Raw genomic sequence first — 26,721 nt, 5'->3', positions numbered from 1 at the left:
CAAAATTTATATAGACCTAGTTCTTAACGTACAGCATATCAATACAATTATAAGTACTTCTGAAATGGTTCCTTTAACCAAATTGAGCTTGGGGCAGTTCGTGTATGACTCAGAATGAAACTACGTTTAACGTTATTAGCATGTAGCATGAAGCTAACCATTCTGTATACTTGACAATTGAATATCACACAATATTGATTTAACTCACCAAAACCGCAGGCTACAGTTACTTTACTGCAACGCTTCTTCGGTTTTGCAACTGGGGGAATCTTTTATAACTGTTTGATAACTGGTTTTATCATGTTATCTCATATTTCGGCAGCAGCAACATTCAGCTGCGTGTCGGTCTCCGTGGGATGAGTGTCTGCATCAGCGCAGCGCGAGACTCTGTAACGCTGAGGCGCTGCAAGGCAAGGCGTGCGCCGTAAAGCAAAACGTGGCTGTCGTGATGTTTACCTCACTCACGTCATGACGCAATTATTAAAGGGCAATGCTGTAATTCAAAGGGACTTGGTACCCAATGATACTACATATGTTCCTACATAATAGCTTTAACTATTTATGTTCTTATTCAATGGCATTAACTATTTACGTTCTTATAACTTAAATAGGTATGAATCTGAAACCTGGGTTACACTTACTCCGGAATGCTAATGTGGCCTCTGTAGCTAGCACCTCAGTCTCGTTTGCTAGAGTCCCTGCTGCTAGCACCTCAGTCTCGTTTGCTAGAGGCCCTGCTGCTAGCATCTCTGTCTTGTCTGCTAGAGCCCCTGCTGCTAGCACCTCAGTCTCGTCCGCTAGAGCCCCTGCTGCTAGCCTCTTAGTCCTGTCCGCTAGAGCTCCTACTACTAGCGCCTTAGCCCCGCCGGCTAGTGTAGTCACTGCTGTTAGCACCGTTGTCCCTCCTGCTGGAGTCACTCCGACTGCTAGCACCGTGGCCCTGCCTGCTAGTGTAGTACCTACAGCTAGCACCCGAGCCCTTGCAGCACCCTTGTCCCTCCAGCCCAGCCTCCACGCCCGGGTCTTCCACCTCGTCTGGTCCTGGTTCCTCGTCTGGTCCCGGCTCCTCGTCTGGTCCCGGCTCCTCGTCTGGTCCCGGCTCCTCGTCTGGTCCCGGCTCCTCGTCTGGTTCCAGCTCCTCGTCTGGTCCCGGTTCCTCGACTGGTCACGGCTCCTCATCTGGTCCCGGCTCCTCGTCTGGTCCCGGCTCCTCGTCTGGTCCCGGCTCCTCGACTGGTCCCGGCTCCTCGTCTGGTCCCAGCTCCTCGTCTGGTCCCGGCTCCTCGACTGGTCCCGGCTCCTTGTCTGGTCCCGACTCCTCGTCTGGTCCCGGCTTCATTTATGAATGTATATAAATGGTTTGTTCATGATTAGTTCATTGTCTACAAATACCTTATAAATGTATTATAACAGGGTGTTATTATAAAGTGCTACCGATTATTGTCTTTAGTGTTTTGTCCCCAGTGTGTTTTGTGATGTTATTCAGTATTTTACCTCCTTAGTGTCCTTGCCTGTTATTCTGTTGTTTGCATTGTTTCCCCTGCCTTAGTCTTGTGGTGTTCAGTGTGGTATTTGTATTTCGGCCCTGTGTTGTATTGTGTTCTAGTATAGTTTATTCCCCAGTGTGTTTTGGCCTTGTGTTTTCCTATACCCCTGTGTGTTAGTTCGACCTTCCCTCCCAGGTGTGTCTTGTTACCATTTACCCCCTTGTGTTAATCAGCCTGTGTATTTATGCCTGTGTACCCCTTGTCTCCCTGTGGCGTCATTGCGTTACCTGCCTTGTTCCCTGTGGTCTGTTCCTGCCGTTTGCGGATTAGTCTTGTCTCCCTGTGTATCCTGGCTCTCTCACCTGGTAATGTTTTTGCACCGAGTGCCTCTCCAGCTTTGCTGTATTTTGTTTTCGTTTATTTTCTAGTTTCTCAGTTTAGTGTTGTTACTGTTTGTTTGGCTTTCTTTATTTTTCAAGTGTCTCTCCTGCAAGTATTTACAGCACCGTCTTGTGACATGTCATTTGTTTTGTACATTTTGAGACTTGCTCTCACCTTGCTTTTAATTTTCCAAGTGTCTCGAATTAAAGGAGCAGTGCTCATATTCGACAACCTACATCTACCTCTCCCTCGTCTCTGTTTGCGGTTGGGTCCTCTACCAACACAATCCCTAACAATATAACTTTTAATGATACTAATACTAATCTATACAATCACCTGTTGTTGAATAAATACCATTACTTTCTAGTTATTACTAAAAAACAGTATAATAAAACAGTAGCTGTAAAAAAGAAAGAAAAAAACAAAAAAAATTTGGTAAGACGCTGCCCTCTAGTGGCCGGCGATAAACTCTTCAATCTCTGTCCCAGAAAGCCGTACATTTTCAACAAATGGTCTGCCCAGGGAACAGCAGTAGCCTTTCAGCCAGGTGTGATGCCTACGGATTCTACTTAACATTACGTTCCAGTAGCGAGGGGAGGAGAAGGGACCAGAGATAATGCATCTTTTGCCAAAGTACTGTAGTGACAATGAGTGTCTTAAAGTCATCCTTTAGCTGTTCAGATTCACATAGTTTGATGTAATTTGCTGCGACATGAATTATGGCTGTGTAAGCTGAAGGGTGTTCACAGATCAGTGGTGTGATGATAGTAATTAAATCCATTAGCTTGACACCAGCTTGACACCAGGGTAGCATCAGGTCTTGGCTTCAGGCAAGGCAACACAGAGAACCATGAGCCCACAACAAGCGCAGAGGGGGGTACAGTGAGGGTTTCACTGAACTTGGAGGGCACATTCAAGAGCCTCGCCTGGACAAGTGTTCTATCATTACATGATGAGGAGGCAGGGTTACCAGCCGTGAACTGGGATAATTTCTTAGTCTATGAGGACACAGTGTGAAAAATGCGAAGCATTCATCAAAATCAATAAAAGGCATACTTACTGTAAACGAAAATGTATGTGAATAGGAAACTGGTGAATCAAGTACACAAATTCCTTACTTGATTGAAACAAAATAAACTGTAAATACTAGTTTTCTGAGTCTAAAACGATACAATTATTCAATATAAAATGAAAAGTAAAAGCCCACTTGCCTTCAGCAAGGATTAATCAGCTATGGTACCATTTAATTGTGTGTAAAGAAGGTGGGGTGAGTTGAGGTCTTGATAGAATACATCTTTGTTATCTAGTTCTTTATAGTTCTCTATGTTTTTTTTCAATACAATTATTTGATATATATTTGTATATATTTGATATTTATATATAGTGGTATAACTCATGTATACCTTGATTTGACAAAACTGAAGCATATATTCTGATAGCCCAGGTTGTCCTGAAAAAAAATATGTATACAATACAATACAAGATTGAGGGTTTAGATGCATTATTACACAATTAAACCAGGCAAACCTAAAATAGTAGATACCTCTACCTCTGTGTGTTAATTCTGACAACGATGGACATGGCAAATGTCAAAGGTGTAATAATAGAAGCAGTAGGGCTTCATGCACTAATGGTTATGCAAACAAATATATTCTTGGCTTGGGTTTTACTATTTTGTTAATTTAGTTTATTTATGAATATGAAAGGAAACTGTATAACTTTTATGGAAAAATAACATAAGCTGAAAATGTGAAATGGACATCCCAAACAGATTATAAATACATGCAACATTACACCCACTGTGAAGAAGCTAGACACCCGCTGAAGCCATAAAGATTTTATGTCTCGGAGCATTGCCAAGAAATGCACTCCAAGTTATGGTTGCAATGTTGTGAGCACCCTTGGTTTATTAATATAGTTGTATGTAGATGTCAATGTGATTATGATACCATAGTATATGTTGTTATATATTAGGATATATTATATCTGATTATGTATAACAATTATTCAACTTGTATTATGACAACACATTCTTGTTATCTTATTAATTATTCATGCAATATTAAATTGGCTGCATTTCAAGTATGAAAAAATTATACATGTTGTGTATGAAGTCAGCATTTGAGAGTTCTGTTGGATCTAAGCATGATAAGTCTCATGATAAGTATTTCTTCACATACAGTGAATGAAATACACGGGCAGATATAGAAATACCTAGTACAAAGGGACATGATACAGCACCACAAAAGTGGGTGGTGATGAAAAAAGCAAATATAGAACAAAAACCATTTGAGGAGATGCCCATATTTAGTTTTTGCATGACTTGCAGAGTGAGCTCTATATAAGACAGTTGAGAGAGATGGAGGTAGAGGAGTGGAGATCTGTTCCAGCTGGTGGTAAGTGACACTGATGCTTCAGCTGCCATTCACAGTGAAGGTATTGCATGGGGAGATGCTTCAGTGCTATACTAAGAGGGAAATTGAATTTTAAACAGCCTATTGTCCGTACAACTCTCAAAAGCAAGTGCATCTCAGTTTGTGGGGTATCCATTTCGAATGGCCTTGATGTATCAATAAAAACAAGTACTATGCAGATATAAACAGGAATGATTGGACAAGTATAATTTAGAGGAGCTTGAAAATAATGTGAACTAGTATTTTTGTAATTATTTATTTATCTGTTGCTGTAGTGGATAGGTATATTCTTTGTTTTATATTGATAGATAACTTATTACATATGAATATGATATTGTAAGGAAGGGGCAGGACCAGATTAATTCATTCTGTCCCTTCTCGAAAATAAAACCATTGTCTTGAGCTATACTGATTATTGTATTTTATTTATTATTATTACATTTTTTATTTAGTAAATTGTTCTTTTTGGTTATTACAAATGTGTGTTTGTTTTATGGTTGAAATGTTCGAGATAAATAAAGATCAAATCAAATACATGTTGACTAATCATATCACAATATTTGTCTTATAGTTCTGACTGTATAATGCTATTTTACAGTATATTGTTTTCCAGTACAAATTACTATGTGACATGACATATTTATGTCGTTATCTTTGAATGCAATTATCATAGTGCTATATCATAAACATTTCTATATTGTTTGTCTTTAGATACTGTGAAAGGATTTTTTTTGCAACCATACAGTATGTATATTTTGTATGTATGTATACAGTATGTATATTATGTATATATCATGGATGGCTGTATAGTAAATATCCATACCATATTTGGTATACCTTCCATCCTTCAAATAATGTAACATATACATGATTCTTCTCTCATGCAGGGTTGTAGATTGTGAAAAGTTCTTCTGTGATCGGGTAGTAGAACAAGGTAAGATAAGAACATCCTACAACCTGCCACTATTTCTCCAATAGTCTTCTGCCATTTTTACACCAGTGGTTTTTCAGGGTTAATTTAGTTTTGTTTCCACATCCATAATTTGGTCCTAGTGTAGCTTGTAGAACTTAAAAATAGTATTTCAATAATATACTACAATAGAAAACAAGTCTAACATTTATTTTTGTTATAGGGAAGATGTGGCTGATTTACCAATACACTGCATGCAATATAGTTATATCTTGCCAAAACTGGGCATCATGAGATTACATCCAATGTACTGCTGAATTGAGTTTTGGTTTGAACGGTTCAAACTAAAATGAACAAGGACAAAGTTTATGAAGTTAAAGATTCAAATTATTTTGACATTAAAGCGGAACTATTTGACTATTTCTTTCACTATTTGGGAAATTTTACACAATTCCTGTGAGTCTATGGAACACATCTGTAAGGTTTCAAAGAAATTCATTGTTTTGTATTTCTAATCAAGTACTCTAAACTAAAGCACCACTTTCTGCACTTCAAGATTTCAAGCTGTTTTTGGCTGGGCTCTGCCCATACTCGCAATGCGATTTCAGTGACAGACACCCACATGCACGATTTAGGACTCGATAGCGAGCTATAACGCTAGTTTCTTCGAGTAAATTAGGTAGCATACCCAACGTAAAGAGAAGCATAACGTTATATTGCATGAACGTCTTATACACTCGACTTTTAACATGTGTCTGAAGAATTTTCTTCGAGAGCTAGGTGCCAACAGATATCCTATTTGGGGGGTCAGTCTGGCAACCGATGTCCCGGGAAGGTGCCGGTGGGCGCTGCAAAAACAAAGCTCTCTCACTCTGTCTAACACACACACACACATACACACGGACACAGTGTTTGTACTAAGTAACGTTAGAATTTCTTGGCGTAATAAACAGAGCTAAGATAGCTAAAGTTAGCTGGCTAATTACGACAGTTGTACTCACTGATTCGATATTTTCTTCCGGGTCCCGAATACTCGGTACAGCTCCCTTCTTTAGTAATATCCTGGAAATCATCCCAGCATTATAAAGTCCTTGATTCTCAATGTCCTCCTTGCAAAAGTGTGCGGTACACACCCAACTCCGAGCAGTTTGGGACAGCATTCGGCGGTCCAAAACGGGCCCCTTCGGTCTCCAAAAACAAACATGGCCCATTGCTGGCGGATCACAACATCATCAGGAAATGAATGCCAGGCCATATTCGCTGCTTGGCAGTCAGGAACAGCACAACTGAACATATCTTGCCCGTTTTGCTCATAACGTTTTTAAATGCTAACCCAATGCTAACTCACTGTTAAACTTCAATTCCACGCGTTTGCTTGCGTACTGCAATCAATAATGGTTGAGTGTGGGCTACAACCATAGAGGGGGCGTAACTATGCAGATGAGAATTCTTCGACGTCAGAGGTACGCGTACGTTTCAGAATTACTTAGTTCAGCGGAGGAGGATCTCGTGACATCTGAACTTGAGGAATGCACGAAAATGAGAATTAGAGACATGGACCCCATTGATACAAACCCACATTGCTAGAAAACAATGCTAAACACTGGAAAAAGGCCATTTATAAGATAGTTCCCCTTTAAACGGTATACTTTATTGTCTTCATGAGTGAGTGAGTGAGTGAGTGGGTGAGTGAGTATATGAGGTGTTTCGCATCTAAAAATATATAAACATAAGATAACATGGTTTATTTTTGTCTGTCAATTATGGAAGGAACTACCAGCACACACGGAAAATGTCCTTGTAATAATTGTATTGCATGGGAAGCATGAGCTTGAGTACTGATAGTTCTCTATATTCTTCAAGACCTTGCACCCGGTAAGAGATTGTTTAAAATAGTTTGAGTTGTGCTCGCACCCACCTTAATCTACAAATAATTTGTGTCTGTCAACATGAAGCCGCCACCATGAGTACGGACGCAGAGATGGCCGCTTATGGCAAGGCCTCCATTTACCTTCGTAAGCCAGAGGCTGAGAGGCTTATGGCTCAGACCTCACCCTTTGATGCTAAGTCTGCTGCTTACGTGGCTGATAAGGATGAGCTGTACCTCAAATGTACCATCCTGAAGAAAGACGGTGCCAAAGTCACTGTCAAAGTGCTTACCACTGAGGAGGTAGAGTAGGCTGAAGTGTTTCATACAGAATTCAAAGCAATACAACTTGCAGATGAGTCGGTAAACTGAAATTGTGTTTCTGTATTTCAGGAGAGAACCGTTAAGGAGGATGATGTTCACCCTATGAACCCTCCCAAGTATGACAAAATTGAGGACATGGCCATGATGACCCATCTCAATGAAGCCTCTGTGTTGTATAACCTCAAAGAGCGTTATGCCGCATGGATGATCTATGTAAGATATTCTCAAATATGAGTCAAAGGTGCAATATTAAATAATGACCCTTAAGATAGCCTACTGTAAATATTCTTGAATCTCTATTCCCCTTCAGACCTACTCTGGGCTGTTCTGTGCCACTGTGAACCCCTACAAGTGGCTCCCAGTGTACGACCAGGAGGTCGTAAATGCCTACAGAGGCAAGAAGCGTATGGAGGCCCCACCCCACATCTTCTCTGTCTCTGACAACGCCTTTCAGTTCATGCTTACTGGTATGTCCTGGTCATGCAAATCCTATGAATTATTATTTTTGGTTTGGTTAAACAGATAATAAATATGTATTTTCTTTACCTTTCACAGATAGGGAGAACCAGTCTGTTCTTATCACGTAGGTTTCTCATATTGTTAATAAAAAATATCAATATAATCAAAATTATTGCAATTAGTTTGTGAGTTTCTCTTAATTCAATTATCTATACACAGTGGAGAATCTGGTGCCGGAAAGACTGTGAACACCAAGCGTGTCATCCAGTACTTTGCCACAATCGCAGTGGGAGGTGGAGAGAAGAAGAAAGAATCAAAGATCCAGGTAAAATAATGAGAGAATATACTGAAAATGGAAACCACAGACATTTGAACAAAGAGTGGATTGTTAAAATGTGAAAATGTAACTATAGGGCTCACTGGAGGATCAGATCATTGCAGCCAATCCCTTGCTGGAGAGTTATGGTAACGCAAAGACCGTGAGGAATGACAACTCCTCTCGCTTTGTAAGTTGAATCTTTTCTTTTCTATCAAATATAACTTGGGCATTACTTGGTTAAACAATAATAACACTGTTGTGTTCTTCTGAAAAGGGTAAATTCATCAGAATCCACTTCCTCCCAACTGGCAAACTGTCCAGTGCTGATATTGAAACATGTAAGTATAACATTTACTTACCAAATTAAACAAGTGACATTATTAGTAGGCTAGATATTTATTATGACCAAACCTCATAGATCTGCTGGAGAAGTCCAGAGTGAGCTTCCAGCTTCCAGATGAGAGAGGCTACCACATCTTCTACCAGATGATGACCAACCACAAGCCTGAGCTGATTGGTGAGCTGAATAACTGATAACTGATATAACTAATCTTAATTGTCAACAACAATGGTCCATAATCATTTGACGGAAGCAGATCCAGTCTAACTTATTTGATTCTATGGGTTTCCACACCAGAAATGTGTCTCATCACCAGCAACCCCTATGACTTCCCCATGTGCAGTCAGGGTCATATCACTGTGGCCAGCATTGATGACAAAGCGGAGTTGGATGCCACTGATGTGAGTGATGTGTAGTAATCTACCTACAGATGTTCCAACTTATTATATTATTTTATATGTTTAAATGTTAATTTAAGAATAAATACATTACATATGCAGTTTCTCAAATTGCCATAAGATGGTAAATGATAGAGATGTGTTACTATGAATTAACCTGACCCGTCAGATGGTTTGTTACACAGAAGAACCATCTGGGAAGTAAGTAGTTAGCATGAATTTTCAAGATGAAAAGCAAGTCAATACATTGCATTAAAGCAACAGCAATGATCGCTTATCCACTTATACAAAACATTTGAATAAAAAAACCTAGTTGGCCTGAAGGAAGCACTAATGGAGCTTCTGTGGTCATTTCCACACCACAATTCTAAATGACAAGAAACGTTGCTGACATATCCATCTTTCCTTGCTCTACAAGTGTGCCTTTAACCCCCTAGTCCACAATAAAGCTCTTGGTCACTTGTGTGACAATGTGGTTGACATTCTTATATATTTTTTTCTTTTACTTATTTCAACCTCTTTTCATACAGGATGCTATTGACGTTCTGGGCTTCAATGCTGATGAGAAGAATTATATCTGGAAGCTGACTGGTGCTGTGCTTCACCATGGCAACTTGAAGTTCAAGCAGAAGCAGCGTGAGGAGCAGGCTGAGGCTGATGGCACAGAGGGTGAGTATTAAAACATAGGTTCACTATTTTTCAAACCAGCCCTTATGTTGCTTCCCATCATTTACTGTATAATCATGCATCGCAAAATCTCACTGATAGATTTAGTGTTGAGAAACATACACTGCAGCTTCTCTGTGGACTTATTTAAGTCTCAGTCCAATTGGGCTTTAGTTTTATAGTTTAGACCTTCAAAAACCATGATAAATCTACTTTTTGAACTCACAGTATATGTTTACAGTAAACGTTTGACTGAAACACAAACCATGCTTTCTATCAGGTTATTGACTTAATATTGTAGCCAGATTCCCTTGGCTACATCCACGCAAGAAGCAAACATTGTGTTCCTACATTTTTCTCTCCCAAGAGGAAAAACTATAGTTTAATCGAAGGAAGGAAACATTTACAAACGTTTTAGAATTAGCCGTAACTTCAATGGAATACATACGAGACAAGATACAAAATCACACTCTGTTAAGTCGAGGGAAAGTGTTCAGCCTGGTCATGATATTGATTTGATTTGATATTTTTTATTTTCGTGTCTTACATACAGATGTATGCCCAGCCCATATGGGCTTACAAGACACATAACAATAAGTATATAATAATATACTTTACCAATTACTTAACAAATGACATAGACCAAGATGGCCATACAAAAATACAAGAAAATACAATAAAACGTAATATAACACAAGCTGTACTCAATGTAAATAAACAGAAAAACAAGGTGAATTCAAATACAATTATATAGGATACAGTGTGTTTTGTCTCAGGTGCCATGCCTTCTCCAAAAATCCCGCAAAACCGAAGATGTCCTCCACAAAAAAACAACTCAACATACAACTCTCAGACTGCCAAAACAAATCTGGGTTTACAATTTGAATTTTCTCAAATAAAGCCCTCCTCAAAGTGGTGTACAAAGGGCAATAAAAAACAAAATGATATTCATCCTCCACCACTCCCAGATCACACAGAACACACAACCACTCCTCCTCAGGTTTACCCTGGAATCTACCCACTTCCACCGCCAATGGGTAATAAATGATAAATGGGTTCAGATTGGGCAATTATTGGAGGAAGCTGCTTATACCTCAAAAACGTACATTCACAATCCATTGTGGTAATTTTTTTCATCTTGTTCTAAAATAACAATATATGATCGTTTGATCAAGTAGTCCTATCATGCAGAATTTTTGGAAGAACACATTTTCAGTGATACAATCCTGACTTTCAGACAGGCACATTTGCCTTGGGCTCTGTTTTTGTTCAAGTATTATATTCCATATTGTGCTTTGCTAGTGTAACTCTATGGCATCATGCTGTCTCTTTTCTATGCTGAACCCTAGGCATTATGCTATCTCTTTGCTATGCTAGTGTACCCCTATGTCAGTATGCTGTCTCTTTACTATGCTAGTGAAACGCTATGGCATTATGCTGTCTCTTTGCTATGCTAGTGTAACTAATAATAATAATAATAATAATAATAATAATAATAATAATAATAATAATAATAATAATAATAATAATAATAATAATAATAATAATAATAATAATAATAATAATAATAATAATAATAATAATAATAATAATAATAATAATAATAATAATAATAATAATAATAATAATAATAATAATAATAATAATAATAATAATAATAATAATAATAATAATAATAATAATAATAATAATAATAATAATAATAATAATAATAATAATGATAATAATAACAATAATACATTTTATTTATAGCGCTTTTCAAGCCATAAAACGCAAGCCATAAAACCACGGGTAACAAGTAACAAAATAAGTCCAGTAGGGGAACAATCAGGGAAGTAAGGAAACCGAGGGGAGGGGGGGGGGGGGGGGGGCAGGGGATGGAGATGGAGATAAAGTATGGAAGGGGAAGGGGAGGTGGTAGGTAGCTTTGAAGGAGAGGAGTAGTATTTTGAAGTTTATGTGTTCCTTGATCGGGAGCCAGTGGAGAGGGTGGAGGACAGGAGTGATGTGGTGATGGGTCCGGGTGTTGGTGAGGAGACGGGCAGCTGAATTTTGGACCATCTGAAGTTTATGGAGGGAGCGGGAGGTGATGCCAGTGAGGAGGGAGTTGCAGTAGTCGAGGCGGGAGGGTATGAGGGATTCAGTGGCAGGGGGGCATGAATAGTGACACTATGGCATGAATAGTGAATCCAATATTCCTGGATATTTCTCCTGAATGTGTTTTATACAAATTTCAGAGGCTGACAAAATTGCCTACCTTTTGGGCATTAACTCTGCTGACATGATTAAGGGTCTGTGCTACCCCAGAGTGAAGGTCGGAAATGAGTATGTCACCAAGGGACAGACTGTGCCTCAGGTGAGCAAGATACATTACATCCTTCCCCTTCTATGTATTAAACACACAGGTCACAGCAAATATGTTGCTTCACATTTTCCTGTATACACTATTAACAGAATTTCATAAGAAACATTTTGGAGAGTGTGTGCAAGTGGCAGACTGACAGCATTGGAGTGCTAATGTATGTAGATACATGCATTTTAATTAAATTAAATCACTTTTTTTAGGTCTATAACTCTGTTATGGCCCTGGCCAAGTCCATCTATGAGAGGATGTTCTTGTGGATGGTCATCCGTATCAACCAGCAGCTGGACACAAAGATGCCAAGATCGTCTTACATTGGTGTGCTGGACATTGCTGGTTTTGAGATCTTTGATGTAAGTATGCAATTATAGCAATATATGTACTGCCTAATTTCATGGAAAGACATTTCCTCAAGTAATGTAGGAGATTAGGCTAATATATTTCCCCCCACTGACAGTACAACAGCATGGAGCAGCTTTGCATCAACTTCACCAATGAAAAACTGCAACAGTTCTTCAACCACACCATGTTTGTCCTGGAGCAAGAGGAGTACAAGAAGGAGGGTATTATCTGGGAGTTCATTGACTTCGGCATGGACTTGGCTGCCTGCATTGAGCTCATTGAGAGGGTAGGCTACACCATAACGTTGTGACTTATTAAAATATTCCTTAGAATGCCACAAGGTGTGTCTAAATGATCTGTATATCTCTTTTCCACTTTTATAAAGCCCATGGGCATCTTCTCCATCCTTGAAGAGGAGTGCATGTTCCCCAAGGCGTCTGACATGAGCTTCAAGAACAAGCTGTATGACCAACATATGGGCAAGAACATAGCATTTGAGAAGCCAAAACCCGGCAAGGGCAAGGCTGAGGCCCACTTCTCCATGGTCCACTATGCTGGAACTGTGGATTACAACGTCACTGGATGGCTGGACAAGAACAAGGATCCACTGAACGATTCGGTGATGCAGCTTTACAATAAGTCTTCCGTTAAACTGCTGCCTGTACTGTATCCTGCTGTAGTTGAAGGTACGTCATTATGAGAAATTAACTTTTAAGTGTGATTATTAAAATTCTCACTTTGTTCTAAGAGACAATTATCTCAACTTCTAAGTACCCTCTGTCATACAACATGTATTTTCAATACTATCAATAAAATTACATTGTCCAACAACCAGCATAATTCGATTTAGATAATAATGTTGAATCTATAAACTGATTCTATGTATTATCAAATCAATAGAGACTGGTGGCGCAAAGAAGGGAGGCAAGAAGAAGGGTGGCTCCATGCAGACTGTGTCCTCCCAGTTCAGGGTAAGATCTAACAACAACACTGTGACTTTTTGGAATTAAATACAAATAATAGCTTTTCATGAATAATATTTGGTTTTGATATGTATCTACAGGAGAACTTGGGCAAGCTGATGACCAACTTGAGGGCCACCCATCCTCACTTTGTGCGTTGCCTGATTCCCAATGAGTCAAAGACTCCAGGTACACTAACAGTTAACATAATGTTTGTGTCTTATTATGATGTGCTTTAGTGATTTAGTGTAGTGTAGTGGTAATGGGTCATTACATTGTCGTAATAATCATGAAAAAATATTCTCTGTAGGTTTGATGCAGAACTTCCTGGTTATCCACCAGCTGAGGTGTAATGGTGTACTGGAGGGTATCAGAATCTGCAGAAAGGGATTCCCCAGCAGAATTATCTATGCTGACTTCAAGCAGAGGTATCCATTAACTCTCAACAAACTTTGAAACGTACAACTACAACTAAAGTGCTGAACATGACCATGAACTCTTTCACAAAAGGTACAAAATACTGAATGCCAGTGTCATCCCTGATGGTCAGTTCATGGACAACAAGAAGGCCTCTGAGAAGCTGCTTGGTTCAATTGATGTGGAACACGAAGATTACAAGTTTGGGCACACCAAGGTAAAGAAAATACTAAATGTTGATTAACTTCATTTGATAGCATGGCCTGAGATAAGTTTCAATACTGACTGTATGGAGGGTGTCCGTATAACCTGATAACCAGATAATTACATGTAAATTATTTTCTTAATATATAAAACAAATCGTCATATTTACATGCCGAATCCAATTAGACTAAGACATTTCTGAGTCGGGTACAGCCCTAGTAAATGGACTGCAATTATATAGCACTTTTATCCAAAGTGCTTTACAATTTATGCCTCATAAATTATGTAACCAGACCAAGGGCAATCACACCAGGTTTGTTTAGTCCAGTTGAATGGAATGCTGGATAATTTACCCCCTTGATTCATTTGGGTTGGTGTGAACACCGGAATCGAACTCGGGTGCAAACAACCGCATCCTGGTCCACCTGAAAAACTGAACATAATAAGCTGATTGGACAGTTTTCCATGTATTTCCAAATATACACTAATCACAATGTTATTATATTATTAAAATAGCCATATAATGCTGTGATACTAAACCTTGCATGCATAATTAATAATACAGTTAATAATAATACAGTATTGTATAAGTAATCACCAAAAAAAATTGTCAGAGGAAAGCAACAGTGGTGATTGGAGGGTCAAGAAAAGAGGGTGAATGCTGGGAAAGATCAATTGAAAAAAAAGTAGCTCAGAACTGTGGAGATCACACTATTATATAGGTTCATTAGCATTCAAAATGATGTCCAATGTTTGTTTTTTAATTGGCAATATGAAACAAAAGCAAAATAATACAAGCTGCCAAAATGATTAAAATTTCACTTTTGATTCAGACAATTTCAAACAAACTTAGGTGTGAAAGCAACATACATTTGGATTATCCTAAATTTGATTTTTTTTTACATTGTTTGAGATTATTATGAAGTGAATGGCATTTAGTAGGTAGGGAAAGGAATCACATGATAGCTGTTTCATTCTTCTATGAAAAATCCATGCCTGAGTTTTATAAAAAAGAATGCTGGCATTATCCCATGAATAAAAACCAACAAAGTCATATATGAATATGTCATTTATCTTGTCTCTTATTCAGGTGTTCTTCAAAGCTGGTCTGCTGGGTGTCCTTGAAGAGATGAGAGATGAGAAGCTGGCTAGTCTGGTCAGAATGACTCAGTCTCTTTGCCGTGGTTTCCTCATGAGGAGGGAGTTTGTGAAGATGACGGCGACAAGGCATGTTGAAAACAGCCACATTCTAAATACATTGTTATGTTAAAAAAACATGCTAACATGCTTTTATTAAATAACAATAACTCTTTATTCACAGGGATGCTGTTTATACTATCCAATACAACATCCGCTCATTCATGAATGTCAAACACTGGCCATGGATGAAGGTTTACTACAAGATCAAGCCTCTTCTTGTCTCTGCTGAGACTGAGAAGGAGCTGGCTAACATGAAGGAGAACTATGAGAAGATGACGACAGACCTGGCCACTGCTCTGGCTAAGAAGAAGGAGCTGGAGATGAAGATGGTGTCTCTTCTCCAAGAGAAGAATGATCTGTCGCTGCTAGCGGCATCTGTAAGTAGACTTCAACTGTCTAGAACAGGGGTCAGCAACCTTTTTGACATGGAGTGCCTGTTTGAAATATAGTTGTAACTAGTGTGCCTCAACAATATTCCATGCATTGTAATTTTTTCTTCTCATAATCAGGTCTTTATATTTTTTACATTATTACATCATTATTGTTATTGTTATTATTAACAATATTATTATGACGGTTGTATCAACCCTAAATCTGAGTTGGGGGGGGAATGCAATGCAGACAAACAGCTGCATACAGTGCGACCATTTCACTCACATTTGCCCATTCATTTTTGGACACATCACACACCATCGGTGTGTGTACTGTACGTGTGCGGTCATAGCTCCACCTACAGGCCTAATGGAGAACACCAGGAGAACACCAGGATGTGAATGGAGGGTGAATGTGAGGTATATCGTGTAAATAAGTTTTGATTGATCGCAAGACTACACTGTAAAAATAAAATAATAATAATAAGTTACCAGAACCTAAAAATATTGAGTTCAGTTACTGTGCATTAAGGTTTTCAGTTTTCAATCCATAATAAGTTAACAGAAAAATAAGTACACAACCACATTATTTCAACCTAATAAAACTATGTTTATTGTCATTGTTTTAAAAACACAAGTTGACTTGGTAATACTCACATTTTGAGTTAAAAAAAATTGCTTTTAACATGTGCAATGTTCAATGAAATAGAAAAATAAATAATAACATTTGTTGATTAATCCCACTGGTCACAATGGTGACCGTAATAATGTTTTTGTTATAAGGCTCTGCAAATGTTACTGAATGATGTAGCAATGTATTTCCAGCTAAATTGAAATAATAAACAAATAAAGGGTCTCAATTAAATATGTGGTAGTAAAAATAACCTGTGGGAGGATTTCGACAAGATAAATACGACAACAGTGCAACATATTTCACTATAATATTTCAAAGCAAAAAAAATATATATATATATATAATGTTTTTTTTTTTTTTTTTTAATGCTGCCCACTGTGCCTATGAAAATGCCCCTGCGTGCCTATGCAGGCACGCGTGCCTAGGGTTGCCTACCCCTGGTCTAGAAACTGTTGATGTAAATTATAAACTGTCTTGCTGTTTTTGTCATAAAGAGAAGAATATTATCATTTGTATTGTTCCTAGGAATCAGATAATCTGTCAGATGCTGAGGAGAGATGTGAGGGACTTATCAAGAGTAAGATCCAGCTTGAGGCCAAACTCAAAGAGACAACTGAGAGACTGGAAGATGAGGAGGAAATGAATGGTGAGCTGACTGCCAAGAAGAGGAAACTGGAGGATGAATGCTCTGAGCTCAAGAAGGACATTGATGACCTGGAGCTCACCTTGGCCAAAGTGGAGAAGGAGAAACATGCCACTGAGAATAAGGTTAATAAGTATTCTCTCTACCTAAATGATCAAACAATAACAAGATGATCATTCATTTTTGATAACATGATTTGTTTTCCTTATTCAGGTGAAGAACCTGACTGAGGAGATGGCCGCTCAGGATGAGAGTGTTGGTAAGCTGACAAAGGAGAAGAAAGCCCTCCAAGAGGCACATCAGCAGACTCTTGATGACCTGCAAGCAGAGGAAGACAAAGTCAACACTCTGACCAAGGCCAAGACCAAGCTTGAGCAGCAAGTGGATGATGTGAGTTATGAGTTCTATCAAAATGTTGAAGAAAACAAGCAGGACATTTTAGATGAGCTGTCCCCAATTTGTCATCAGGAAATGTTACATTTACAGTTTCTTGCTGCCTGGAAATGCTTTAACCTGAACACTGGCCATTATCTTTATGCAATTATGTAATTGGCGGACCAGTGTTGTAGACTAATGATAGCTGGATATATGTACAAAGTCCTATGTCGAACGGACTCTGGAGTGTACAATGTATTGCTTTTCAACGTTGAACATTAGCGCCACCATCTGGGTGATTGGTGTGATATTTAGAGTGACAAATGCTTTGTGGCAAATGTAATAATGTCTATTATATGATTTTTCTGAATATCGATCATCATGTGACGATTCACACAAACCTTTGGACATCTCTTTACTATCATGGAGCAAGCATGTGTGTCAAGTGTGGTGTCACTTCCTGTTTACAATGCATTTTTCCAAATTCGATTAGGAGTAGCCATCATATAGAAAGACCTAGAAACTTTCAGAAATACACATTTCAAGAAGCTGTGCTCTAGATGCCACACAGCAAGAATTGTGAGAATCAGGTGAATAGTCAGGCTTGGAGGAGTAGTGGAAATATTCTAAATGGCAGAAAATGCAATATGGCAGACATGGGTCATCCTGGTGAAGTTGTAGAAAAAGGATAGCTTGGATGAGCATAAAGTCTAGTGTCAATCAGATGTACAGTGTTTATCTTTGAATATTTGGCCATGATCTGATCAACTGGTATGAAATGTGAGGTGATGCGTTGACACCAATATCTATCATTATGTCTTGGCAAACTATTTATTTACATTTTGGGACGGTCCAACCGATAGACAAACGTATAGGCCCTACTAGCTGCTTGGTTGCATCTAAAAATCCTATTGTTGACCCATTTCTAAACTTAAATTCACAGCTTGAAGGTTCTCTGGAGCAAGAGAAGAAGCTCCGCATGGACCTTGAGAGAACCAAGAGGAAGCTTGAAGGTGACCTGAAACTGGCTCAAGAATCCATCATGGATCTGGAGAATGACAAGCAGCAGTCTGACGAGAAGATCAAGAAGTAATATAGATTGGGTTTCACTTATATACTGTATATTTTCTCATGCATGAAATAATATACCGTGTGTGAAGATGAGGTACTGTAGATACACTCAGAAATATGACTATACTGTTTTTTCTTATGAATCATATAGGAAGGACTTTGAAACTGCCCAGCTGCTTAGCAAGATTGAAGATGAGCAGTCCCTGGGTGCTCAGCTTCAGAAGAAGATCAAGGAGCTGCAGGTGCGTACGATTATATTTTACTTCTTCCATACAACATATTCGCCAAACATTAGATTCTGATTGGCTGCGAGTATGGTATTTATTCATTAAATCCACCAAAGTAGTGCCAATAAGTAGTTGCTGTTCTGAATCAATTCCAAAATTTACAACAGAACTGATTACTATTGATTTTCAATTGTACTTTACACTTGCAATGACATTCAGTAACAAGAGAGCGCCACAATCTAAGGCTAGGCAAGATACAAGATCCTTTATTATTGCCATACAACAGTGTTGGTACAAATCATTTTGTTATGATGTGGTAGCTATGTCTCAGTCCAAAACCACCAAGGCAAAATGTGTAGTTGTTTGCTGGAACATTAACAGTAAAAGAAAATGTCCATTGCATACAGTAGGAACCGAATGTTTATGACAAAATTGTGTTCCATACATTAGTTAGATCTTCAGGTATTGCCAGGAAAACAGAGATATCACTACGATTTAATTTTCCAAAGTCAAAAAGACCATTTCCAGGTTTTTGTGGAAATTATATTATTTGATGGAGTTACAATTGAAATGCCCTTTGTGCAGAGTGTAATATGTGACACCTCTGTGTTGTGACATTAAAGAGTGCTACACCTGGCTGCTCCTTCATTTTCCTTCAATGAACCTATTGTCAAACTTATGAATTGCAATCATTTATCATATTAATTTTAAATCAATTAAAGGCCCGTATTGAAGAGCTGGAGGAGGAGATTGAGGCTGAACGTGCTGCTCGTGCCAAGGTTGAGAAGCAGAGAGCTGACCTCTCCAGGGAACTGGAGGAGATCAGTGAGAGGCTTGAGGAGGCTGGTGGAGCCACTGCCGCTCAGATTGAGATGAACAAGAAGCGTGAGGCTGAGTTCCAGAAGCTGCGTCGTGACCTTGAGGAGTCCACCCTGCAGCATGAAGCCACCGCATCTGCTCTCCGCAAGAAGCAGGCTGACAGTGTTGCAGAGCTGGGAGAGCAGATCGACAACCTCCAGCGTGTCAAGCAGAAGCTGGAGAAGGAGAAGAGTGAATACAAGATGGAAATTGATGACCTTTCCAGCAACATGGAAGCTGTTGCTAAGGCCAAGGTATACTAATCTACACAGTACATATACATGCATGTGTAGAACACATGTCTGAAAAAATTACACAACCCATTCAATGTGATTAACAGGGAAATCTTGAGAAGATGAGCCGCACCCTTGAGGACCAACTTAGTGAACTGAAGGCCAAAAGCGACGAGAGTGTGCGCCAGATAAATGATATCGGCGGTCAGAGAGCAAGACTACTGACTGAGAATGGTGAGGTTCTTTTTTTACTCTAGCCTTTATTTTTTACTCAAATGTATATCAAATAAATCAAATTTCAAAACCAGGTGAGTTTGGTCGTCAGCTTGAAGAGAAAGAAGCCCTTGTCTCCCAGTTGACCAGAGGCAAGCAGGCCTTCACTCAGCAGATTGATGAGCTGAAGAGGCAGGTTGAGGAGGAGGTTAAGGTGAGGAGAATCCTCTTAAAAATGTATGACAGATCTTTTTCTTTGAATTATTATTGTCTCTAATACAATTTTACTTATTTCAATAATCTTTTTAGGCCAAGAATGCCCTTGCCCATGGTGTTCAATCAGCCCGCCATGACTGTGACCTGCTGAGGGAGCAGTTTGAGGAGGAGCAGGAGGCCAAGGCTGAGCTGCAGCGTGGAATGTCCAAGGCCAACAGTGAGGTAGCCCAGTGGAGGGCCAAGTATGAAACTGATGCTGTCCAGCGCACAGAGGAGCTTGAGGAGGCAAAGTAAGTCAATATTGTTATTTTTTACTGTCCATCTCAACACACATAGTTAATTACATTTCATAACATTGTTACATTTAATAATTGTTCACCAGGAAAAAGCTGGCCCAGCGCCTTCAGGAGGCTGAGGAGCAGATTGAGGCTGTAAACTCCAAGTGTGCCTCTCTGGAGAAGACCAAACAGAGACTCCAGGGTGAGGTGGAGGACCTCATGATTGATGTGGAGAGGGCCAATGGTCTGGCTGCCAACCTTGACAAGAAGCAGAGGAACTTTGACAAGGTACATTGATATTCAATACTTTAACTAAGGACATGTATTGAGAATGTTAGCCTCCAAATACTAGGTTACATTTATTTATATGACTTTGCAGGTCCTGGCAGAGTGGAAGCAGAAGTTCGAGGAGGGCCAGGCAGAGCTGGAGGGAGCTCAGAAAGAGGCTCGTTCTCTCAGCACTGAGGTATTCAAGATGAAGAACTCCTATGAGGAGGCTCTGGATCAGCTGGAGACCCTGAAACGCGAGAACAAGAACCTGCAGCGTGAGTCCATTAAGTAAAAGAACTGTCACTTAATACCACGATAGATGTAGATGAATACACTAGCTAGGAAGGCTGACATTTAGTATTTCTAATTCCTGTTTTGTGGCATCTACAGAGGAGATCTCAGACCTGACTGAACAGATTGGTGAGACTGGAAAGAGCATCCATGAGCTGGAGAAGGCCAAGAAGACAGTGGAAACTGAGAAATCAGAGATCCAGACAGCCCTTGAGGAAGCTGAGGTAAATATTATCTTAGATATCTCTACATTATAATAATGTTATTTTGTTTGTAAACATAGTTTTTACAGTTAATCAAATAATGTGGTATGTATGCAGTATATCCAATATTATATTCGGAGGTGAACCACGATTATATATTGCATGTATTTTTAGGGAACTCTGGAACATGAAGAGTCCAAGATTCTGCGTGTCCAGCTGGAGCTCAACCAGATTAAGGGTGAGGTTGACAGGAAGCTGGCAGAGAAAGATGAGGAGATGGAGCAGATCAAAAGGAACAGCCAGAGGGTGACTGACTCCATGCAGGGCACTCTGGATTCTGAGGTCAGGAGCAGGAATGATGCCCTGAGAATCAAGAAGAAGATGGAGGGAGACCTGAATGAGATGGAGATCCAGCTAAGTCATGCCAACCGCCAGGCTGCTGAGGCCCAGAAGTCGCTGAGGAATGTTCAGGGACAGCTCAAGGTACTGAATGAGGAACTTTTTTGTATTACGCTGTCACTGTATAGTCCTCTATATGCTTATTAATCAGTGATCCAATATATGAAAGGTTGATATGTATGGCACACCCTTAATTGTTGTTTATATGTAGCCACATTCTGATCTTTTGTGATCATTTCAGTCACCTATGTCTTTTAACATCAGGATGCCCAACTGCACCTTGATGATGCTCTCAGAGCACAGGAAGACCTGAAGGAGCAGGCTGCCATGGTTGACCGTAGAAATGGACTCATGGTGGCTGAGATCGAGGAGCTGAGAGCTGGTCTGGAGCAGACAGAAAGAGGCCGCAAAGTGGCTGAGCAGGAACTGGTGGACGCCAGTGAGCGTGTTGGACTGCTGCACTCTCAGGTAAACAAACAACATTATCTGATCATGTGTTTCTTTGGGTTATGTGTGAGCCATCCTTGACACCCTTATCTGTATATCTGTTTTTCTTTTAGAACACCAGCCTTCTGAACACCAAGAAGAAGATTGAGACTGACCTGGTCCAAGTCCAGGGTGAAGTAGATGACAGTGTTCAGGAAGCCAGGAATGCAGAGGAGAAGGCCAAGAAGGCAATCACTGATGTGGGTTTACATTTCATATGATAGTTTCTTTATGCCCAAGAAGGTCATCACTGGTGATTTGGTTTATTCATGTCATTTCAGTCAACAATGTAACATTTTCTCATGACATTTCTAGTGAATACAAATTATTTATCTTATAGGCTGCCATGATGGCTGAGGAGCTGAAGAAGGAGCAGGACACCAGCTCTCACCTGGAGAGGATGAAAAAGAACCTGGAAGTCACAGTCAAGGACCTGCAGCACCGCCTGGATGAGGCTGAGAATCTGGCCATGAAGGGGGGCAAGAAGCAGCTCCAGAAACTCGAATCCAGGGTAAGATTAAATAATAGCCACTTGTCAAGATATATATTGTTGAACTAATGTAGTAATCTGTACAATTACAGAGAAAAGTTGATTCTTAATATTTTATTCAATTCTGAAGGTGCGTGAGCTGGAAGGAGAGGTTGAGGCTGAGCAGAGACGTGGAGTAGATGCTGTTAAAGGTGTCCGCAAATACGAGAGGAGAGTGAAGGAACTCACCTACCAGGTATGTCATGTTCACATTCATGACAAGCTGGTCATCATTAGTGTTTCTTTTGACTGAAGGAAAATATTGAACGATTGCTACCGCATTTAGCTGATTCATTTGAATTCCTTGCTTCCATTAGACTGAGGAGGACAAGAAGAATGTTGCCAGGCTGCAAGATCTTGTCGACAAGTTGCAGCTCAAGGTTAAGACCTACAAGAGGACGGCTGAGGAAGCGGTAAGTTTTTTTAAGTCAAAATGCTCTACTTGTCTTTCTTTAGGCTTTTCATTCTACTCTTAGTATTCCTAAGTAATACTGATCTATGAAACTTCCACAGGAGGAGCAGGCCAATGGTCACCTGTCCAAGTGCAGGAAGGTTCAGAATGAGCTGGAGGAGGCTGAGGAGCGTGCTGACATTGCTGAGTCCCAGGTCAACAAGCTGAGAGCTAAGACCCGTGACTCTGGCAAGGTAATGTGAATATGTTATCTGTGAACATTCATACAGTGGATTTTAAGTATGATAAGACTCAAAACCTTCCATTGGATATTGTCTCAATATCTTTATCTTTTACAGGGAAAAGAAGCTGCTGAATAAGCCTCCTAATCTGGAAAATTGAAAACATGTTATATATTGTACAGTAATATGACAACATTATCTACTGTATTTCAATAAATGTTGCTTAAAAATTATTTTGTTTATCCTTTGTTTCATTACCATGTCCAAACCAGTGGCGGCTGCTGACCAAATTTCTTGGTGAAGCACAAATTATTATATTATATTATATATTAAATTATATTTTTAAAACATCCCCAAGCCTGCAACACCCCCATTCCTCCCAGGTGTCAGGCTCCTCATTCGCTTCCATTCATTTTGGGGACCATGTTTAAATATTGTAACGTTCGTGCTTTCCAACGTTATAAGACGACTCTCGAGGCAGGTTGGTAGTTCTCAGTGCAGGTCTTTATTCACAACAGTTCTCCATTACAGGTTGCGGTATCACTCAGACTCATTGCTACCATTTCCCATGCCCCAGAGAGAGCGCACGCTGTGTGCCCCACCCTCTTATACCTTCCCCAGGTCAGCCCGTGCACTCTCGACTCTGTCAACCCGCGGCTGGCGTGTCCGCCAGCGCCGGGATGGCAGAGTGTTGAGTGACAGCTGAACGGACCCACCCGACCCAAATCCCAGGGTCGCTACACTACCCCCTCCCTATTAAATTTCTTGCCCCGAGAGATGAACCAAATTCACCCACAGTCAACAAGATTACCCCCCCCGCAGCAAAGCTAGGGCAGCAGCTAGCCACGTGATGCTTCCGGTGGCTATGGCCTAACCACCGGTTACGACGCCACGCTCCTGCTAGCCCATGAGTGCTCTTATTGGTTACGGGCTGCAACCCTCTCAGTCAGGCCACAGGACGCTACCGGTGGCTACACCTAACCACCGGCCGACGCTACGCTAACTGCTAGCTCCACTCCAATACCCGCTAACCAGTACTCAAATCCCCGCAGTACCCAACACAATACCCCACACCTCAATGAAATCACCATTACAAGATTTTACTCCCTTCTTTTTTTTCATTCAGTATAACCCATTCATCCGTCATAGTCTCTGCCGCACCCCAGCGAAGGGTGAGGACACGCCGCTGTGTCCTGGTGAAGAGGGAGCACTCCCTGCCTCACCGCTGGCCCTGGGTCTTGTTCATCCGTCAGTCTCTACCGTGCGCGCCAGAGAGTTCCATGTCCCCATGGCTCTGCACCATGCGGCAACGTCCCCCGGGTCCGGCCCTCCAGGTCGTCGGCCAACCCCACCGCGGCGGCTCCCCGGGTCCCTCGGGTCGCGTCTTCTCTGCCGGGCCTGCCCTCGTGCCATGGGCGTCGCCATGCCCGTTGACATCCTGGGTCACCTCCGACCTCCACCCGTCGGGAACCGGGCCCCCGTGAACCGGCAATGGCCCGCCTCGGCCGGCATACAATTCTGCAAACTGCTCCTCCACACTCCATGTCCGTGTCACCCGACCGCTCCTCACGTCTTCCTCCTCTCTTTTTCCAATGCTACTGATGCTAACTGTAAGCTAAGCTAGGCTCACTAGCTGCCGACGTTAGCTCCCGTTAGCCCTCACTAGCCCACGTTAGCTCATTCTCCACCGACACGTTTAATGTCCATACTTCGCCTCAAATCCCACTTCAGACACCAATGTAACGTTCGTGCTTTCCAACGTTATAAGACGACTCTCGAGGCAGGTTGGTAGTTCTCAGTGCAGGTCTTTATTCACAACAGTTCTCCATTACAGGTTGCGGTATCACTCAGACTCATTGCTACCATTTCCCATGCCCCAGAGCGAGCGCACGCTGTGTGCCCCACCCTCTTATACCTTCCCCAGGTCAGCCCGTGCACTCTCGACTCTGTCAACCCGCGGCTGGCACGTCCGCCAGCGCCGGGATGGCGGAGTGTTGAGTGACAGCTGAACGGACCCACCCGACCCAAATCCCAGGGTCGCTAAAATATCATACTTCTGAAGTATAAACAAACTATACTGCTGTGACGATTTCAATAAAACAGACCATTCTGAGACAACTGTACAAGCAAAACTGTACATTGGAATATCTAACATGTATTTACCACCTTCCTCTGCACAAGGCCACAGATGGGTTTTATGTAACACAAGGATAATGAATGAATGAATGAATGAATGAATGAATTAATAAATTAATGAATGAATGAATGAATGAATGAATGAATGAATGAATGAATGAATGAATGAATGAATGAATGAATTAATTAATTAATTAATGAAAAATGTATTTAACAGATTGCAGAATGGGTACAATACAGTACGGCTCAATACACACAATTGTTAACACATCCACCGCCATAAACGGCTTACGACGGGTTTGCTGATCATGTGAATTCCTCCAATCCACGGCGTACGACGTTATTGAGATCATATTTCATTTATTCGCCATGGTATTCATAATTCCGCCACCCAGCCTTCGGCTGAGACAGTGTAACTCGGCACAACCGTGCACCGCTTCAATACCGCTGCCTGGTGGATGATCGGGCGAGTTACAACCGGAAATGGATCTCTGGTGATCTCGGTGCATCACGGAAATCTGCCTTGCAGTCACATATTGTTGCGGGACTCTAGACACACATCCGTGTATATGGATCGCTGCCATAACTCAATAATAGATATGATTTGGGCGTTTATTGCGCCATACAAACCGGAAATGGATCTAGTCGATCGACGTCAAATAAGTGGGATCTTTTTCCTCCAGTCTCATCGGCGAACGGTAAGAGGACAGTAACGTTACTTTCAGCTTGATTGTTTATTCTTTTCAATGCAAACAGCTCTGATCAATATATCACCCATACTACATAAAGCATTTACTGACGATCACGGAATTATAAACGCCCCCCCCCCCCCCCCTTTCATCCGCGCATGATGAGTCATAACGTATTCAGTTGGATTTTTTAATATAGCGTGTATCGCGAATAAACTGCAATCGATAATCTATATTATGCGTTTAGGCCTATAACTAGCGTTCTAGGAATTACTGCAGAAAACGATAAAAACATACTTATATTCTAGACGGTATTTTCGTATGAATATATGAATGAAAAAGTATAACGTTCCTACATCCTGAACGATAGATAATCGATGTTGAATGGGCCATAGTAATGTCAATTTAGCAATACAATTTCAAAAGTTATAGCCCTGCAAAGAAGGTGAACATCTCCATAGGCTTAGACTGGTGGCAGTGATCATACATTGATGGATAGAAGTGTGGCAGTTAATGTGTTAAGGGGATGCAGACCAGAGAAAGACGTTTGTCTTGTTTACATCAGGGTCCCCCATTTTCAATTCATACCTAAGAGAGGAGAGGAGAGGAGAGGAGAGGAGAGGAGAGGAGAGGAGAGGAGAGGAGAGGAGAGGAGAGGAGAGGAGAGGAGAGGAGAGGAGAGGAGAGGAGAGGAGAGGAGAGGAGAGGAGAGGAGAGGAGGAGTTGGGTACACAAGTTCCCAATGCATTGTCCCGTGGGATTATGCCCCCCCCCCCCCCCCCTAATATTAATATTTTATTAGAAACGCAAGGCTTGCCGCGGGCGACTCATGTGGTCCTTGGGGGCTACCTGGTGCCCGCAGGAACCGTGTTGGTGTATTACACACGCAAGGCCACAGCGGGCCAATTAATTCA

At 40.8% G+C, this 26,721-nt stretch overlaps 1 protein-coding gene across 2 annotated transcripts; it reads left to right on the top strand.

Moving 5' to 3' along the window:
* Positions 1 to 7,155: 7,155 nt before the first annotated feature.
* Positions 7,156 to 23,120, top strand: LOC311237309 (myosin heavy chain, fast skeletal muscle-like; the record flags this gene model as incomplete). Of its 2 annotated transcripts, none has more annotated exons than XM_084325125.1 (39): positions 7,156 to 7,362; positions 7,456 to 7,596; positions 7,694 to 7,850; positions 7,939 to 7,966; positions 8,062 to 8,167; positions 8,256 to 8,348; positions 8,436 to 8,499; positions 8,580 to 8,678; positions 8,799 to 8,902; positions 9,430 to 9,568; positions 11,803 to 11,921; positions 12,131 to 12,280; positions 12,385 to 12,555; positions 12,655 to 12,955; positions 13,170 to 13,240; positions 13,333 to 13,420; positions 13,542 to 13,659; positions 13,742 to 13,865; positions 14,943 to 15,079; positions 15,174 to 15,429; positions 16,583 to 16,825; positions 16,914 to 17,090; positions 18,019 to 18,164; positions 18,298 to 18,388; positions 19,096 to 19,485; positions 19,572 to 19,698; positions 19,773 to 19,891; positions 19,987 to 20,183; positions 20,276 to 20,459; positions 20,551 to 20,716; positions 20,832 to 20,956; positions 21,110 to 21,418; positions 21,599 to 21,802; positions 21,895 to 22,020; positions 22,161 to 22,331; positions 22,441 to 22,545; positions 22,667 to 22,762; positions 22,863 to 22,994; positions 23,100 to 23,120. In XM_084325125.1, the coding sequence occupies 39 exons, from the start codon at positions 7,156 to 7,158 to the stop codon at positions 23,118 to 23,120; spliced, it is 5,802 nt and encodes a 1,933-aa protein (XP_084181251.1). The 2 variants fall into 2 exon arrangements, with proteins under 2 accessions (XP_084181251.1, XP_084181250.1); XM_084325124.1 differs by having other exon boundaries at positions 7,453 to 7,596.
* Between the last annotated feature and the right edge of the window lie 3,601 nt (positions 23,121 to 26,721).

This window comes from Notolepis coatsorum (assembly GCF_963971535.1).
Source record: "Notolepis coatsorum genome assembly, chromosome: 11".
In the NCBI taxonomy this organism is placed as follows: Eukaryota; Metazoa; Chordata; class Actinopteri; order Aulopiformes; family Paralepididae; genus Notolepis; species Notolepis coatsorum.
The sequence above is the reverse complement of the archived record's forward strand: the minus strand, read 5'-3'. Positions and strand labels throughout refer to the sequence as shown.